The following is a 20,029-nucleotide window of genomic DNA, read 5'->3' as shown; positions in this document are numbered from 1 at the left end:
GAGGAGGGGCTAAGCTCCATCCTGTAAAGAGGAAAAAAATTATCGGCTCCCAGTCATCCATCGATGGCAGAGAACCATTGGTTCTCTGCTATTGATATCAAAACTACTTGACATCAGCCAGCCACCATCAATGTTTTTAAAACATCAATGGTCGATGGCCAGCCCTATGAGGAAGTGTGCAGGTTCCCTAGAATGCAGTAGCAAACGCAGGATTTCTAGAGGGGGGTTTCCAAATGCTTGATTTTAGAGCGACTGTGGCCAGTTCATGAAGGGGGCAGCATTAGTGCTTATCCAGCTTTAATATGCGTCATACAATGTGTATTGTGTGTCATAATTCCAGCATATACAGGACCAGCGATCATAATAAGCCATTAGATGCGTCAGTATGGCCATCCTGCCTGAGCTGAAAGTTTTTATTTTAGATGTGGGCACCATTCCAGAGCACTGGAGCAAGTCTGGGAGCCTGGAGGAGCAGCAGAAAAACCTAGCACTTCCCTGGACCTATATGTACATATTGGACTCTATAGCAGTGCATCCCTAACAGTGCATGTTTTCCAGATCTCCTAGTTGGTGCACAGGTTATTTATTACTGGCTGATACATGTTAAAAGATCCACAGGTGGTGCTAATTATTTCATTTGTGGTACTGAGAAGAACATGTGGCACTAGTAACATTTTATTATATTACTATTTCTACTGTGGTCATGGGGCCTGATTCAGAGCCGCTCGTAAGCGGCCGCTCGTTCGCTCCAAGCGATGTTCGCACATCTGCGCATGCGTATGGGTCGTAATGCGCATGCGCCAACCAGTCAGTGCGGTCGGAAATCGTGTGTTCGCAAAATAGCGAATGCCTGCTAATTTGAGTGACAGGATGAGGCGTTTGTGGGTGGTAACAGGGGAAGGTGCTTGAAAACGGGGAGCGGAGATCCGAACGCAGGCGTGCCAAACAGTCAAAACGGGCGTTTTAAGGGTGTGCATAATTAACAAAGCAGCGTCATCGACCACGTCACTTGGTTGTCTCTTAGCCTGAACTGTTCGCATGATTGCGGTAGGAAAATCCAACCACAAGCACTGCGAGCAGTTCAGACGCCTTTCGATGTACTCGATTAATCTAGTAAATAGCGGAGATGATGTACGATGCGAACTGCCTGGGGGCGTCTTTACAAAATAGCGAGCGCATATTTTGTTCGCTCGCTCAGATATAGAGGCGTCAACAGACCGCAAAGAGCGAGCGCTCTATTAAAATATCCGGCCCCTTTTTCTGAACGAGCGAGCGCAAATAGCGTCCGGCTCTGAATCAGGCCCATGGTATGTGCTGGGGAGGGGAGTTTCCAGGCAGACAGAAACCCCCCCCCCCTGTGTTTGCCTATGGAATGGACAGAAAGGTGACAGCAGATGCTTCTGACTCATATTCAGCCCCGTGTGTATATCAATCTTTTAAGTTACTGAAATTAACAATTCACATTTAATAATGTAATAATGTCCGTCCCTTACAATTTATAATGATTCTTCATGCATAATCCGTGACTGTGACGTTCATACACTAAGGCTCTGTCTTCAGAGGATTGTCCCAGAAATATTTCACTGATGTTATAAATAAAAACTTGCTTTGGTGCTTACAGCACTGTTTTCCAAATCCAGTCCTTGGCCACGCTAACAGTGCATGTTTTCTGTATCTCCTTGCTGGAGAACGGGTCCACTCATTTCTGACAGGCACGTTTTTAAAGATCCACAGGTGGCACTAATTATTTCCCTAGGGATTCTGGGGGTCATTCAGACCCGGTCGTTAGCGCCGATGCGCTCGGACCGGGTTGATGGCCCCCCACAGAGCATGCGCACGATGGCGCCGGCATGCGCATGCGTGAGACCTGCTACGACCGACAGCGCCGGTCGTAGCGGGTCTCGATCCAAAGGGGGCAAGCTGTTGATGTTGATTGACACCTTCCCCCGTTTGGAAGGCGGGCCGGGGGGGTGGCAGCCCAAACGGAGGCGTTCCCATGGGAACGCCTACCGTTTGGGGGCGGCCCCACTGACATCACTAGTGATGTCAGTGGAGAGCTTCCGGCTCTGACAACGCCAGAAGCTCTCCGGGGCTTACGACAAGGGAGACCCTACCCTAGGGTCTTGTCGTAAGCCCCGATGGTCGCGATGGTCTCTGACCATCGCGACCATCACCGGAGCGGTCGTTAGAGCTGTGGGTGTTAACCCACAGCCTAACGACCGCAACAGAGGCGGGCGGTCAGGATGCAAGTGACCGCCCAGTTTCTGAGCGACCGCTTGCATTCTCCGACCGCCTCTGAATGAGGCCCTCTGTTAGGAGACAGGGAAAACATGCACTGTAGGGATGCCCTGAGTCTTATGGACTAACTTCTGGATTTACAGTTTCCCCCTCAAAAGATTATCTTTTTTACTTGTTTTCAATCCTGTCTTTAGAACTCATAGACACACTATGTACACACCAGCAAGTACAGTAATCCAATAATATAACTTATTGCTGCTTTATGATCACGGTGTTGAAATATAGCCTGTCCGTCAGTTCTAAGGAAGACAGGGCCTGATTCAGAGCCGGACGCTATTTGCGCTCGCTCGTTCAGAAAAAGGGGCCGGCTATTTAAATTGAGCGCTCGCTGACGCCTCTATGTCTGAGCGAGCGAACGAAACATGCGCTCGCTATTTTGTAAGGACGCCCCCTGGCCGCTCGAATCCTACGTAATCTCCGCTATTTATTAGATTAATCGAGGCCAGACTATCCCGGTTTGTTGGCTCTGACCTTGGGTCACCGGTGTATAATAATGAGTTAGTTTGTATAGATACATGTTTAAAACGTGTATTTGTTATGTTGGATAAACATTAGCACTGAAGGTTTCAGGCGCATCTGTGCATAATAAAAGCACTGCTGGATGATTAGCATTGCAAGGGTTTGTCTTATAAACTGCCAGGAGTTCCTGCATTAGCAGGAGAGTATCATAAGCTGAATATGGCTGTTAATGATTGGCTATCAGACACAGGATGCATCACATGACTGGCTCACATATACAGTAGTTACATGCTCTAAATTCAGTGCCTCCAATCTTGTGTGTTACATATACCAATAAGCTATTTACTATTTACTGTCTCAGAATGTCTGACTGTGGTGTTATGGGGAACTCCTGGACATCCGAGAGAGCAGGAAACTCTCCTGCAGCGGAGTTCACCTGCCTTCAAGAAGTGGGTGGATGTGATATTATAGTACACATGGCATGAACAAACCATGCCTACTTCAGTTATCCAGGAGAGGGCAGAGAAGTAATGAACTAATTAGCAGCACTGCGCATATTTGCCCCTCCCACGTGACGTTGCAGATCACAATATCAAGTCACGATCACACCTTTATACTTGCCCTATGCCTCTCCTGGAGGAAAAGTCGGTGAGTATTATATAACATAAGGTTAGTCCATCACCTTTGAATAAATGAAAAAAAAATATATATATTATTATTAATTTTTTTTTTTTTTTTTTTAAATGATGACTGTAAAGTGCAGGGATTAAATAGACAATTACTTTGGTGATGGGTAATGGAGGCTGTGTACAACTTCAGAAGGTGGCTCTATGCTGATAAACTAGACTGATTACATTGAAGTCTGATTTAATTGACTGTACAGGAAGATGAAACACACCAATGTAAACTGTACTATCTCCCCTGATGGTGCCACTCACCACAGCTCATATTTCAGCCCTTGTGAAGCGCAATGGAAAGCTGGTCTCTCTGGGAAGTCCACAATGTAGGCTGTACATGCCCTCTCCACAGTCTGGGAGTCTCACAGGCCGCTCTCCTTTCTCCCCTAAATTAAAAAAGATGGAAAGTTTCTGACCATCTTTTTCTCAGATAGGAGGTAGGTCATGCAACTAGGTCTCTAGCAATGTCTATGGCATGCTTAGGTAAACCGTAGCCCTGCAGCGGTTGTTGAACCACAAGTCACAGCCTCTGCTGGAGCATGCCTGTACAGCCACAAAAGATGGAGAGGCTGGCAGAACATGCTGCGACTTGTAGTACCACAACAGCTGGCTACCAGAATTCTGAGGTGTTTATATCAGAGAGCATGTTATTAGCCAGTTGCAGAAATATTATCAGGTAAGATCACAGGGTACCAAGTCACATAGGGGGTAGATTTACTAAAGTGCGGGTTGTTAGAAGTGGGGTTGTTGCCCATAGCAACCAATTCGATTCTAGCTATTATCTTCTAGAACAGGCCTAGCCAACCAAAAAGGAAGATATGGGAGGAGGATATTGGGATGTGAATGAGCAGGCTGTGTAAACAAAGGGGCACTGCAAAGTCTCTTTACATCATGTCTTGCAACTGTGGTTGCCATGGTAGCAATGTGACTGTTAGAACACATTCAAATATTAGCAGCATCTAGAGAAAAAAAAATGTTTGGGTAAAAAAATATCACAATATGTCTTATCATGGTAAACCAGACTCAGGGCCTGATATAACAAGGGTCGCAGTTGCTTATGCGCACGCAATCGGCCGATTGTTGCGTACTGTGTATGTGTATGCATCGCAGTGCGCAAACTAGCTATTGCGATCGGTACTGTAATCTCAGAGTATACGCAGACCCATGGCAGAGTGATTGACAAGAAGTGCCGTTTGTGGGTGGTAATAGAGGGGTGGTCGGGCGAACACAGGCGTGCCAGTGCGTTGGGATGGCGTTGCAGAGGCGTGCTTAAATTAGCCACTGAGATTCTGCACCATACACAGCCTGTGGTCTCATAGCGTGCGCTGAAGTTAGCAGTTCCCGAGTGAGGTCTGATCTGCCTTAACTGTGCGATGTTACTGATTGTTTCGCTATGTTGCCCTAGTATACGGATGTGAATAAGGGGAAGTGATCTTCCTTATGTTAGGCTGCGATCGCAATGCGAATGAAAACATTTACATATCACCACTCATATTAACAACTGCGCTGCATGCATATAAGCAGAAAAGCGATCCTTGCTGAATCAGGCCCTCAGTGACTTATGTTACGGAAACATACTTTTTCTTCTTGGGATTAAATCTTAAACTTTGCAATGTACTTAAATAGAAAAACATATCATTTTTATATTTTGTGTTTTGGTATAGTGCTTTTCATCCTTTTAATAATTTTAGTGACTTTTTGCAGTTGCATGTTAGTGCTCTCATAACAGTGACGGTGCTGGTGACAGAATTCTCTAGTAACAGGTAATAAAGTGTAACCTCATAACAAACAGAATACATACGGTTTGTCAACTCTCGTAGGTAGATGTAACAAGCCTTGGAGAGATAAAGTTGAGTAGTTGCTCAGAACAACCAATTAGCTTCTAAGGCTGGGTACACACCTAAACGACTAGCAATTGTGCCGATGTTCAGGACGATTTGCCTTCACCCTGGACATCGCATGATTGCCGGTACACGCTTAAAAGATTTAGGCCGGGATGTACTAAGATTGCGGTGACCATTCCGCCAGTCACCGCATTTTTACTAATCGCATATGTACTAACATATGCGATTAGTATCGCAAAGGACAGCTCTTGCGATAAGAGCTGCCCTTTGCGAAGCAGCCGACGCCGGGTGACGGGGTCTTTGTGGGACCCCGTCCCCACCTAGCCCCAGGAGCTTCCTGCTGTTCACTGTTCAGCCCGGGCTCCTCCTCCTCCTCCCTGCACCCTGGAGAAGATTAGGAGGAGGAGGAGGCGGAGGACCCAGGAGGAGCGTGGGCCGGCGACCATGGAGAGCAGGTGAGTGGGGACCAGCGCTGGGCGGCCGTGAAGCGTCAGGGGCGGGGTGCGGTAAAAAGGCCATAGAAAAACCTGGCATTACCCTCCACACCGAAAAAAGGGCGGCCGGGGATTAATACATATGGAAATGCGGTAAAAAACCCCAAAAATGAAACGAAAGAACAATCATTGTTATGTCCATCATTAATATGTATAGCCTCACATGCGATATCGTTGACTGTGCAGCATGGTAACATGCGGGAGCACGCAAATCAGCCATACACACTACACGATATGCCCGATTTGTCGTTCCAATTTAGCCAAATTGGACAAATCGGGCCGATAACGTTCATGTGTGTACTCAGCCTAACTGTCATTTCAAAGACTATGCTAGATATATGACAGTTATATTGGTTGCTCTGGGCAACTTCTCCACTTTATCTCTTTCCAGGAAGCACTAAAGATTGAGATGTATTAACATCTCATCGGTCGGAGCAGGGGAGTGAAAACTCCTCCCCCCCGGCGATCCCTGCCTGAGCACACAGCGCATCAGGTTAGTGCTGATGCGATGTGTCTCACTCCCAGCCGGCTCCACTAAGCATACGTGGGATCACGCAAGCATCGCAAGAACCAGCGTGCAGCCCTGGAGCTAGCAGCCCTCACAGCAGGGACAGCGCTGTCCCTGCTGTGGGGATAGGGCATCGCCAGGCTGTAGCTGTCGATAGCGACAGCTGCAGCGGGCGGAATGGTCAGACGAACTGACCGTTCATACATAGACCTGCCTATCAGCGCTGCTATCTTGTATATAGCAGCGCCGATAATGACAGGGGCGCCCCTGTCATTTACCGCCAAGCCCCCCCATTCATACATGGGGAAAAGCGGTATCAGCGCACATAACATGTGCTGATGCCGCCTCGGCGGTTACTTACATCTCTCCCATAGTTTGTCAACATATTGCGTGTCGACAAACTGACTACTTCTCTAGCACTACCTAAGCATAAAAAAGTACAAAACATTATGCATACTTTCACAGAGCATAACCGTTATCTAGAAGAAGTGTAGCTGATACTCACTTGTGAAGGCAGCCATTTTGTCTGCTCAATATTCATATGAATGCTGCTTAGTAATTCACCATGAACCTATATGCCATTCCTCCTGAATATTGGTCTTTATTCATGAATAAAGGTCCTTTAGTGCCCTATTAATGACATTGTTTCCTAGTGAATGTATAGGCTGCATTTTCTAACTAATAGGAATTAATACTAATTAATGGTTCAACACACAAAACGCCGGACCTTTTTGAATTTTTTTTTCTTCAAATTCGTATTCGTATTTGAGGTGAAAAGCCGTTTTCGCATGTTTTTGGCGGAAACTTTATGGCGTAATTTCGCCAGGCGGAAAAGTATCGCCGTTTTCAATTTGAAAGACTAGGCGGAAAGTCAATGCAATGTAAAAAGTTTCGCCTATGAATAGCAGGCGGAAAATGGTGCAGAATTGGGGTTTTGGGGTGCAACGTTGCGGGAACCCCCATGCAGCCTTCAGACAGTCCCCCAAAGGTAAACTGTGTCAACATTTTTTTTTTAAAATACTTAAGAACAGCCCAAAAAATCACTTTGAATTTGGTGGCAAAAAAAAAATGTTGGGGGACAAAGTTAAAAACTAGCGAACTTGACTCTGGGGGGGTCCCCAAGTATGCCCCAGGTGTTTTTTTCATTGCAGGGGCTTGCGGCAAGGTGTATTTTTCACTATTTTTTAAACTTAACTTTAGCAACTTTAAAATATGCTGGTGTCGAAGACGAGTAATTGGCTGAGACAAGTTGAGTTTAAAATTGAATCGCGGCGACGCCATCTTGCGGCTGGCCGCAAGACGCCATCTTGAAAATGAGATCGCAAGACGCCATTTTGCGAATGGCCGCCTAAGTGCCATTTTAGATAAACTCACATTTTAGTACATGTGGAGATAATACTATTAGCACCATGCGATTGCATCTCCCATCATTTCTCATATACACGATAATACGCATAATAGCGCTGTTAACTAGTCGCATATTAGCGAATGCACAAGTCCCCGAATTAAAACACCGTTTAGTAGCTAAATACGCTCGCATCCGCACCAAGTTAACTAGCGTCTTCATATCAAACCCCGTACACTCACACATTACATATTCACTTACAAGGTTCCATTAGCTTTAAGATATAAGATTTAAGTTTGTTCGGTTAATATAAATGCTGTGAAATAAAGATATTTGGTAACTAAGGTTTTATACATGCTAAGAAAGCCGTGTTTGGTTTTGTACTGATGCGTACTCTTTCCACAGTATTCCGGAGTAATCGGTATCAGGGGCAAACGCAGGAATTTTAAAGGGGGGTTTCCAAACTGTTGATTTTTTTTTCTTTTTAAAAAGCAAATATATATATGCTGTATATATTGTATCCCCAGCAGCACATAATCTGAGATAGTGGCTAACTGGGACTCCAAGCAAGAGGCTTTTATAGCACATAAACAACAAATCAATAATATTCCCCATTAATTCTTTCCTCTGTCACATACAGCAGCAGCACACACACTGTGTCACACACGGCAGCAGCACAAACCCTGTCACACACGGCAGCAGCACACACACTGTGTCACACACGGCAGAATCACACACACCATGTCACACATGGCAGCAGCACACACCCTGACACACACAGCAGTGGCACACACACCCTGTCACACATAGCAGCAGCACACACTCCCTGTCACACACACAGAAGCACACACACCCTGTCACACACAGCCACACTCACACCCTGTCACACACAGCCACACACACAGAAGCACACACACCCTGTCACACACAGCCACACACACAGAAGCACACACACCCTGTCACACACAGCCACACACACAGAAGCACACACACCCTGTCACACACAGCCACACACACACCTCTCTGTACAAGTGACTTACTTCCTGCATCCAGGGAGTTAATCATCAGGAGTCTGAGGCTGCTCCGCTGCCCCTACCTCTCATCTCTCTGCTACACCCCCCCCCAGCAGTAGAATACTATGGCACCTGCATTAAAAAAAAAAAATACTGGGACTCCCAGCCCCCGCCGCCCACCCGCCCCTCCCCCTTCCCAAGCAGTAAAGTAATATGGCAGCCGCACCTGCGTTAAAAAAAAAAAATACCCCCAGCAGTAGAATAGCAGTATAATAGCAGTAGTAGTAGAATACGGCAGTGCCGGGGGGGGGGGGGCGGGCGGGGGCTGGGAGTCAGAGTATTTTTTTTTTTTGAATGGTGCCACACCATTCAAAAAAAAAAATACTCGGACTCCCAGCCCCCGCCGCCGGCCCGCCCGCAAGATCCCTGGCGCTCCCCCGACACATACTGCAGCTTGAACAACTCAGCGGCCACTTACATCTTGCGGCCCGGCCGAACTCAACAGCTCCGGAGGCGCAGTCCACAGAGCGCCGCTGACAGCTGCATGAGAGGCGCTGATGTCACGGTGCCTGCCTGGGAACTGGCTGGGAGGGGCTTGCGTGCTGCAGCTCCCCCTACAGCCAGCCCAGGCAGTGTCAGTATTTCTTAAAAAAAAATAAAAAAATTTGTTAAGCAGCGCTGCTCGCCGGGCCGAACAGGGGGAGTTCCAGGGACTCGGAAACCCCCCCTGCGTGCGCGGGTGGGTATGGAGATCGCATCAAGCATTTTCGAGTTATGGATCGCAGAGACTTCAAGCAACAAAATGTATTAACTGTTAGGCTGTTACAGGGGGCGGGAAGGGAGAGACCCCCAGCTGTTAGAAGCAGGGAGAGTCTATTTGAACCAGCCTGTTAAATGCTCCGTAACAGATGGATCCCCCTTGGGAACCAATAGCATCAGCAACAAACGTCTCTATTGTTTTACCTATTCCTGGGGGGTATAAATATGTGTGCTCCAACACTGGGTTTTAGTCTTTGTACCGAATGCTGATAGACGAGGGGTTTCTTGCTGATGCCTAACACCTGGTACCGGAAGCGCTGCGTATGTATACTGTACTTGGGTCTGTATAATTCCTTTTGCGCCTAAATTGTGTCTGGATCAATTGCGTGTAACTGTCTGAACTTTTACTTGAATAATACAGATTCCAGGTCTAAGTCTTTATTTACTGTATGACTGCGTACGCAAATTAGCGTTATCCTTAGAAGGTATAGGCAGGATATTAGAAGGTATAGGAAGGTGTGTATAGAGGTCCTGATCCAGTATCGTTACTGGCCCCCATTTTCAAGTACCCCAAATTTGGTGGGATAAGTTATTTTCTGCAAAAAAAACTCCTGAATACTATTCTGCACCACTTATACAAAAACGCTATTTAGCAGCTATTGAGCCCGTTTGAAAACACCAAATACCTTCAGCAAGCCAAATCGGGGGGTACCATAGCTAACCCCCATGTCAGAGCATCTTTTGGGGGGTGTCAGGCTGATTTCCCCAAATCTACAGTACTTTCCGCTTGTTTAGGTTTCGCCGGGTCCCGTTTTCGCCTACTTTCAAATTGAATACGGGGATAAGCGGGCATGCGCGTGATACTTTTCCGCCTGCAAGACAGGCGAAGTAGGCGAAAAGTCCAGGAGGTGAAAAAGTATCGCCGGCCGTTTCTAATTGAATACGGCTCTAAGTCGCAATGCGATGCGACTCAGACACACAAGTGTTGCATATCAAAATAATCAGCACAGCATTGCAACTTAGATGCATTTTCGGCAAAAGAGACACCCCTGGAGGTAGCAGAGTCTTGCGCGACATGGTGTGCCGAGAGGTGCTTTTTAGAGCCACTGCAACAAAGATGTATAAGGACGCATCTGTACCACGAAACACTTCAATGTTTTATTCAGAAAAAAGTTTGCATACATTTTTTAACAAATATTTTTTACACCTTTTTTTCAGATAGCATTTAACATAAATGCTGTAACAACCATATCAACCAATCAGACATTTGCTTTTATAACTGCTTGGGTGTTTGACACAATCCTGCTGATTTAGCCAATAGAACGGAGACTTCCCTAATCCTAGAGAACACGCTGGTAACATTCCAAAAACTAGCTTTATGGAAAGACGGATGTAAAAAACGTTGCTATTATGGAGATCAGCATAACATGCAGTCATTACCAGAGAATATCTTATTAGGTTCATATTAGGAGGACAAAAATGATACTGTAATGCTGTGCCAAAGTCACACTTAAGATATTAAATCATTTAAGTAGATAGAATTCTTCTGTTGAGGTTGACATTTTTCGCGGCACATGAAAGGGCATGGAGGAGTCGCTGTATCCGTAGGGAATTCTCAGTGACAAGACTTTGTTCTTACACATCTACTAAATTAAACAGGTAAGCAGCTTCCCAGAGATCTAAATCTCTCTACGTCTAAGAACACACTGGAGTTCTTCACTGCACTTCTTTATTGCATGTTGTAACTTATAACCCTACCTAGGGATGACCATCGACTATCGATAGTTAGTCATCATCAGTCGATGACCGATGGTTTTGCCATTGATGGTAGAGAGCCAATGGTTTTCCGCCATCGATGGAAGAGTGGGAGCTGATAGTTTGTTTTTTTTTCTCAATGGGATGGAGCTTAGCCCCACCCCTGATGGCTAGTAAGCCCAACCCCCATTTTTGATTGGCCCGCAGCCCCCCTGCCCCCAGCCGCAGTGGCCATTGGGTGGTGCAAACCATCGGTGGTAATTGTGCCATCGATGATAATCACTGATAGACCCATCAATGGTAACCATCGATGGATACCTGACTTATGGTCATAGACCCTACCTAACCAGAGTGCAGGAAAAATGGTGAATGGTCAAATGACATGGTAGATTAGTCCTTCCCGCTAGTCGGGGCAAATGTGCCAACTGAATGGACGCCGGAAATATGTTAAAACGCTGTTAGATGCCATACAGTTGCATTTAGGGGCCAACTGCACTCTCATTGCAAAATGTGGGTATTGGGCGTGCTTGGTTGTATGCATCTATGTGACCACACTGCCACTATACGTGAGCCTGGTTTCACTGCTGTCATTATTAACACTGCACACCTGCATCAGCCCTATCCGTGGTGCAAGAAAACGGTCTCAAAACAGGTGCATCCTCATGCACATACAGCCCTCGGTTCTATTGACATGCCTTCAGCACAGCCTAGATAGACTTAGTCAATGTGCAAAAGCCCCACTACCAGCCAGTTACAACCCTTGGAGATGCGTCTGAGTTGCATAGGGGTCAGAATCATCCTTAGAAGCGCACGCTCAGCTACGGAGCATCTGCGTCACACACGTGAGATTTGTCTGGACTTATGTTCAAATCTGCATCAGCCCCTTAAGATATGCGAGCACCCCTAACAAAACTTGTCTCATTAACGCTGGCGGGAAAAAAGCACAACTCAATTAAGTTTGAAAATAAAGTTTGTGCTATAAAAAAACATACAAAGGACATTCCAAACATCCATGACAAAGTACTCACAGTGGCATGAAACGCGTTGGAATATCGAGTGGCGAGACTACTGAATCCCGAGGAGCATTGCTGGGTTTGCTACACACCGTCCGGAGGGTCGTCTGATGTCATTGACAAGCACCACGGCAACACATCATATCACTTGCCGCTGATCCGTGCTCGGAAGAAAACGGCCAGTGAAGAGATAGGGTAAGTCAGGGCAAGTGTTTAGTTACAACTTAAGACAGCCTTGGCTCAACGGACTGTGGTGTGATCATTTGCACAGTAGAAGGACCATGATTTTATTTACTACCACAAATATTGCCCAATTAGGGCTATAAGCATTACTCTTATGGAGTTTTTAATATGTTTTTAATATGTTTTGATTGTACACTTGTCTCTTAAATGTAATGCTTGATTCTTAAGGTGCCCACACACATACCGATCTGCACACGATCCCACGATGTGTGCGATTTCCCCTGAACTCTCCCCCGGCAGCTCCCTGGCAGCTCCTACACACGATTTGGAGTAAAAAGCATAAGATCTATCGCGCTTCTTAACTTTTTTTTTTTTTTCCCCAGTGCATTTTGTCCCAGATTGTCAGATCTGCCCTACTGCACGGCAGATCTGACGATGCGATGTGCGGCCAGCGGGGACGCGCATCGCATCGTGAGTTAGGACTCACGATTTCCTCACGATTTGGCCATATTTTACACGATCTGTCGTCACGATTCGTCGGAATCGGCCAGATCGTGTAAAATATCGCTATGTGTGTGGGCACCTTTATTCTTATCTAGTGCTCGGTTATTTGGTTTTCATACAGTATTTATTGTTCCTGACCTGATTTTTAACGGTTTTAGGGCCTAATTCAGACCCGCTCGTGAGCGCTGAGTGCTTGCAAGCGGGTCGATGTTGGCCAAGTGCGCATGCGCATGACGGAGGCGCTCCGTCGTGCGCATGCGCAAGACCCGAATAACAACGGCCAAGCCGTCGCTATTGGTCTTGCACCAAAGGGGGCGTGCTGTCGATGGTGAGTGACAGCACGCCCCCTTTTGGTGGGCGTGCCGGGGGCGTGGCTGCCCAGACGGAGGCGTTCCCATGGGAACGCCTACCGTCTAGGGCCGGCTCCACTGACATCACTAGTGATGTCAGTGGGAGTGCTTTTGGCTCTTAGAGCCAAAAGCACTCCAGGGCTTGTGGCAACGAGACCCTACCGCAAGGGTCTCGTCGCAAGCCCAATGGTCGCGATGGTCTTGACCATCGCGACCATCTTTTTGGCCGCTCGCTATAGCTGTGGGTGGTCACACACAGCTATACGAGCGGCCATGAGGCCGCTCCAAAAAGTAAGAGGGACGGCCCTGATTCAGAGCGAGCGCTCTGTCAGAGCGTCCGCTCTGAATCAGGGCCTTAATTCACATCATGAGCGCAAAATACTGTTATATCGTTTAAGTAACAAAGTTGTCTAGCATTTTTAGCCATTTTCCCAGCACATACAGTATGTTTGAACAAGCAATACAAAGTGCAGGTTAAATACATCTAAATATAAAATACATATTACCATATTTAGTGCAATGATTTTTTTATTATCACATTAATTATATGCACTTCATCGCAAAAAAATAACGCATATATGCAATCTTAGGATAGTGTTAGATGGGCGCTTTGAGTGATAGCCAGTTAGGAAAGCAGCAATGTTTATAGAGCTTAAATGGTTCCATGCCTACCCATTGAAATGAAGGCTAAATGCCTATCCCCAATCAATGGAATCAATTACCCTCATAAAACATTGCAAGCAGCTTCGTCAGAACTTAATTACTCCATGGAACAAGAAGGTGGTTCACTGAAACCTCTCAGCACAAGAGCGATTGACCGCTATAAGAACTAGCTCTCTACTGGCTAGAAAATGCTAGCTTTGCACCAGACTGTAAAAGGATCTAGCTAGCCATGTTGGCACTACTACTAGGCGAACCTAGATGGTCGCCTATGGCATCAGAGTGTATGGGCCAGCTTAAAACACTGGTCAACTCACTGATGTCACTCATTTAATGACTTAATTGTCTGAGTGCCGGAAGCTATCATAGGGTGCTGACCTGTGAAGCTTTTGGGTGTAGCTCCTTCATGTTATTAATGGGATGGGTGTGTGGCAAAGATATCACAGTCAAGTGCCACATTCCGAAGACAACAACCTGCAGTGGGGTAGTGGTGGTGTTGGGGGCACCCTGCATCGGCCCTGTAGCTGGCCAATCAGTTGGTGTTGTGTTATGGATAATTTAATAGTTAATGAGCTTTAAAGAGGAAATACTACTATTTAATCATAACCTTATTCATTCACCTTGGACATAACATTTACATTTCTGATTCTGCCTCTGGAAAATATCATGCCTGGTGCTGAGCTGGACATACGCCTGGTTGTGTAGCATAAAATTCAGTTTCCCAGGCTATGACAAAATAGATGGGTTAAATAATGAGATAAAGCGCATAAAGATGTCATGACATAGGCATCACCTCTATACCACGTTAATCTAGTGCATGGTCCCAGTACTGTACTTTTTCTTTTCTGCCAACATAGCGTCCCTGCACTGGGAATGTGGTGAGTGCTCTGGAGAGTGACTAAAGATAGGGGACTGTGTACTGGGGTGACTGAGTGAAGAGATGAGGGTGTGTTTTGAGGAGAGTGAGTGAAGAGGGAGCTGTGTATTGGGGAGAGTGAGTGTAGAAGGGGCTGTGTATTGGGGAGATTGAGTGAGGAGAGAGCTATGTATTGGGGAGTGAGTTAAGAAGGAGCTGTGTATTGAGGAAAGTGATTATAGAGGGAAGTGTATTGGGGAGAGTTATTAGAGAGGGAGCTGTGTATTGAGGAGAGTGAGTGAACAGGATGCTGTGTATTGGGGAGAGTGAGTGAAGATGGAGCTGTGTATTAGGGAGAGTGAATGAAGAGGAGGCTGTGTTTTGGGGAGAATGAGTGAAGAGGGGGCTGTGTATTAGGGAGAGAGTGAAGAGGAGGCTGTGTATTGGAGAGAATGAGCGAAGAGGGAGCTGTGTATTGGGGACAATGAGTGAAGAGTGAGCTGTGTATTGGGGAGAGTGAGTAAAGAGGGAGCTGTGTATTGGGGAGAGTGAATGAAGAGGAGGCTGTGTATTGGAGAGAATGAGCGAAGAGGGAGCTGTGTATTGGGGAGAGTGAGTAAGGAGGGAGCTGTGTATTGGGGAATGTGAGTGAAGAGAGAGCTGTGTATTGGGGAGAGTGACGAGGGGACTGTGTATTGGGGAGAGTGAGTGTAGAAGGAGCTGTGTATTCGGAGCTTTGTATTGGGTACAGTGAGTGAAGAGGGGACTGTGTATTGGGGAGAGTGAATGAAGAGGGAGCTGTGTATTGGGGAAAGTAAGTGAGGAGGGAGCTGTGTATTGGGAAGAGTGAGTGAATAAAGAGCTGTCTATTGGGGATAATGAGTGAATAGAGGGCTGTCTATTGGGGAGAGTGAGTGAAGAGGGGACTGCGTATTGGGAAGAGTGAGTGAAGAGGAGACTGTATTGGGGAGAGTGAGTGAGGGAGCTGTGTATTGGGGAGAGTGAGTGAGGAGGGAGCTGTGTATTGGGGAGAGTGAGTGAGGAGGGAGCTGTGTATTGGGAAATGTGAGTGAAGAGAGGACTGTGTATTGGGGAGAGTGAGTGTAGAAGGAGCTGTGTATTGGGGAGAGTGTGAGGAGGGAGCTGTGTATTGGGGAATGTGAGTGAAGAGGGGACTGTGTATTGGGGAGAGTGAGTGAGGAGGAAGCTATGTATTGGGGAGAGTGAGTGAGGAGGGAGCTATGTATTGGGGAATGTGTGTGAAGAGAGAGCTGTGTATTGGGGAGAGTGAGGAGGGAGCTGTGTATTGGGGAGAGTGAGGAGGGAGCTGTGTATTGGGGAGAGTGAGTGAGGAGGGAGCTGTGTATTGGGGAATGTGAGTGGAGAGGACTGTGTATTGGAGAGAGTGAGGAGGGAGCTGTGTATTGGGGAATGTGAGTGAAGAGAGGACTGTGTATTGGGGAGAGTGAGTGAAGAGGGAGCTTTGTATTGGGCAGAGTGAGTGAGGAGGGAGCTGTGTTTTGGGTGAGTGAGTGAAGAGGGGGCTGTGTATTAGGGAGAATGAATGAAGAGGGAGCTGTGTATTAGGGAGAATGATTGAAGAGGGAGCTGTGTATTAGGTAGAGTGAGTGAAGAGGGAGCTGTGTATTGGGGAGAATGAGTGAAGAGGGAGCTGTGTATTGGGTACAGTGAGTGAAGAGGGAGCTGTGTATTGGGGAGAGTGAGTGAAGCGACAGCTGTGTATTGGGGAGAGTGAGTGAAGAGGGAGCTGTGTATTGGGTACAGTGAGTGAAGAAGTAGCTGTGTATTGGGGAGAATGACTGAAGAGGGAGCTGTGCATTGGGTACAGTGAGTGAAGAGGGAGGGCTGTGTATTGGGGAGAGTGAGTGAAGAGAGAGGGCTGTGTATTGGGTACAGTGTGTGAAGAGGGAGCTGTGTATTGGGTACAGTGTGTGAAGAGGGAGCTGTGTATTGGGTACAGTGTGTGAAGAGGGAGCTGTGTATTGGGTACAGTGAGTGAAGAAGTAGCTGTGTATTGGGGAGAATTAGTGAAGAGGGAGCTGTGCATTGGGTACAGTGAGTGAAGAGGGAGGGCTGTGTATTGGGGAGAGTGAGTGAATAGGGAGCTGTGCATTGGGTACAGTGAGTGAAGAGGGAGGGCTGTGTATTGGGGAGAGTGAGTGAGGAGGGAGCTATGTATTGGGGAATGTGTATGAAGAGAGAGCTGTGTATTGGGGAGAGTGAGGAGGGAGCTGTGTATTGGGGAGAGTGAGGAGGGAGCTGTGTATTTGGGAGAGTGAGTGAGGAGGGAGCTGTGTATTGGGAAATGTGAGTGGAGAGGACTGTGTATTGGAGAGAGTGAGGAGGGAGCTGTGTATTGGGGAATGTGAGTGAAGAGAGGACTGTGTATTGGGGAGAGTGAGTGAAGAGGGAGCTTTGTATTGGGCAGAGTGAGTGAGGAGGGAGCTGTGTTTTGGGAGAGTGAGTGAAGAGGGGGCTGTGTATTAGGGAGAATGAATGAAGAGGGAGCTGTGTATTAGGGAGAATGATTGAAGAGGGAGCTGTGTATTAGGTAGAGTGAGTGAAGAGGGAGCTGTGTATTGTGAAGAATGAGTGAAGAGGGAGCTGTGTATTGGGTACAGTGAGTGAAGAGGGAGCTGTGTATTGGGTACAGTGAGTGAAGCGACAGCTGTGTATTGGGGAGAGTGAGTGAAGAGGGAGCTGTGTATTGGGTACAGTGTGTGAAGAGGGAGCTGTGTATTGGGTACAGTGTGTGAAGAGGGAGCTGTGTATTGGGTACAGTGAGTGAAGAAGTAGCTGTGTATTGGGGAGAATGAGTGAAGAGGGAGCTGTACATTGGGTACAGTGAGTGAAGAGGGAGGGCTGTGTATTGGGGAGAGTGAGTGAAGAGAGAGGGCTGTGTATTGGGTACAGTGTGTGAAGAGGGAGCTGTGTATTGGGTACAGTGTGTGAAGAGGGAGCTGTGTATTGGGTACAGTGTGTGAAGAGGGAGCTGTGTATTGGGTACAGTGAGTGAAGAAGTAGCTGTGTATTGGGGAGAATGAGTGAAGAGGTAGCTGTGCATTGGGTACAGTGAGTGAAGAGGGAGGGCTGTGTATTGGGGAGAGTGAGTGAATAGGGAGCTGTGCATTGGGTACAGTGAGTGAAGAGGGAGGGCTGTGTATTGGGGAGAGTGAGTGAAGAGAGCGTCTATGTACTACTGCTAAGTTTTCTAGACCCAGGCACAACATGTTAATATTGTATGAATTTGTAATGCATTTTTAATTGTTTTTCTACTTTTAATCACGCATGAGAAGGAATATTATATGTGTTGTATTATAAGTTGTTGTTTTTTTGTTTTTAAATCAAACTTAAAAGCAAATGTGTTTTTCACTATCAAATCAAATGTTTAATACTTTTTGTGTGCATATTCATTGGTTGTGTGTACAAGTGTATCTGATGAACCCCTGGCGTAACCCTGGGACTTACGCCGGGGAGTAAATACACAATTTTTCACGTGAAGCTCTTCTGATCATAAATTATGATCAAATTGCTTAAAGTCAGCATTAGGCCCATTGTGTGCAAAGCTTTGCAGGTTTGCGGTCCACATGACAAAACACACGGTGTGAAGAGTAATATCTTTAGTCACTAACACTTTCAGATTGCCCCCTTTCATTAATTGAATCTATTTTTTTCTCATAAGATCCATTGTTGAACAGCATCTTATGTACTAAATACATAATGACAGTCAGGGGACATTGTGACTGCATTACACATGTCACTACGGTACATTTCATTGTTTTTATTACAATGGCAAAGTGCTATAAATTCCCTTTCCCATATGGTGTCCCATTAAAATTATAGACCGAGACCTGATATCCAGCACCAGCGAGAACATGTCAAATCCCTTTGGAGGGAGAAAAATACGCTGCAGCCACCTACAGTATTAAACATGGAAACGTCTCCACTGAAAGAGCCTCCTTCATCCATTCAATTTACATCTGGTTCTTTCCCGAATACCTATAAGAAGACGCAAACACGAGCAGCCCTCTCACCCTTTGTTTTCACAACGGAACTTATTGTGTGCACCTTGTATGTCCCTGTTTTATGTATGGTGTTATCCCCACTGTCCAATAATAATAATAACACCAACTTGGCAAGCAAATCTGTTTCCTACCATAATTGGTGCATTTATGCAAAAATGAATCATATTACTAAGCGCCATGTGTGCTGCAGGCCTGTATATTTTCCACTTTTAGAATTGACTTTCAGAGACATCTATCATTTTACTGCTCAATAGAAAGAGGATTAAAAGTCCACTGATTAAAGCCTATATTCAGTGGTGAATTTGCATTCTTGTTGGCTAACTATTTCCAAATAGGGGCTCAATAAAAGTTGGATGTAAATGCATTTTCCTGCATATTGTTTTTTTTTTTTACTGAACAAAAATTCTTATGCACCCATAGCCACTCTCACTGAAACGCATATTGCACTTAATTCTGACCCTTTGCACTAAAGAGTTGTAGCGCGACCAGAGTACAGTAATGCTTGGTACACACTAAACAGATATATATGCAGATCGAGTAATCTTCATATATATCTGCAGATGATGGTTGTTCGTACACACTGAGCAACCATCATCTGTGTTCAGTGTGTAAGAGGCGGGGACGTCTCCGCCCCCCTCCCCGCGGCTGCCGCTGCATGTGTACAGACGATCTGCTTGCCGATGGACAGATATCTGCTCATCAGCTTTGCAGCACAGCCTATGCGATATGTCGGTGAACGACATCATTCACAGAAGTATCGCTGGTACACACTGCCCGACGGGCAGTAGATATATTGGCCGATCAGTTGATCGACCAATATATCTGCCGGTGTGTACCCAGCTTAAGATCGTGTCCTGAATCATCTGGTGACATCTCCTGTGCAGAGCCGCTAAGTCCCACAAAACAGCCTCTAACCTATCACACCTGTCAGGGCAGGACATTTACATAATGTAACGTACTGTACAAAGCCCCTTTTCAAATACAAGGCCACCCTTTGAGTCATTGGCTAATGATTGATTTTTTTTTTGGTTTAATCTGACAGATGATCAGTCTCAAAAAAACAACACTACAACAGACTGATCTGGATGAGCGCCAGAGGTTTGCAAGGCGTCAGGGTTAACATGACACCAGGTAAGGGGTTTATAACCTTTCTGAGCACATCTTGGCAATGGCTTTGCTTTTCCTTCCACAGAAAGGCGCTATATACTGGTCATATTTGTGCTGCATTACATATTAGCCAAATATGGTCTGCCATGTCGGTCAGG

General features: G+C 46.3%; 1 protein-coding gene across 3 annotated transcripts in view; it reads right to left on the bottom strand.

Moving 5' to 3' along the window:
* Positions 1-20,029, bottom strand: part of PPP2R2C (protein phosphatase 2 regulatory subunit Bgamma) — a 198,000-nt gene that overhangs the window by 137,154 nt on the left and 40,817 nt on the right. The window contains exon 2 of one of the 3 annotated variants that reach the window (XM_088463596.1): positions 3,696-3,820. The exons of the other annotated variants lie outside the window; for them this stretch is intronic. Within the exon in view, the coding sequence (XP_088319722.1) occupies positions 3,696-3,705 (10 nt within the window). The 5' untranslated portion in view covers positions 3,706-3,820. The remainder of the gene's footprint in view (positions 1-3,695; positions 3,821-20,029) is intronic. 3 annotated transcript variants of the gene reach the window in all.

The sequence above is a fragment of the Taudactylus pleione genome, unplaced genomic scaffold (assembly GCF_031769625.1).
Source record: "Taudactylus pleione unplaced genomic scaffold, aTauple2 ptg001408l, whole genome shotgun sequence".
Taxonomy (NCBI): domain Eukaryota; kingdom Metazoa; phylum Chordata; class Amphibia; order Anura; family Myobatrachidae; genus Taudactylus; species Taudactylus pleione.
Note: the sequence above shows the minus strand (reverse complement) of the source record. Positions and strands in the feature narration are given on the sequence as shown.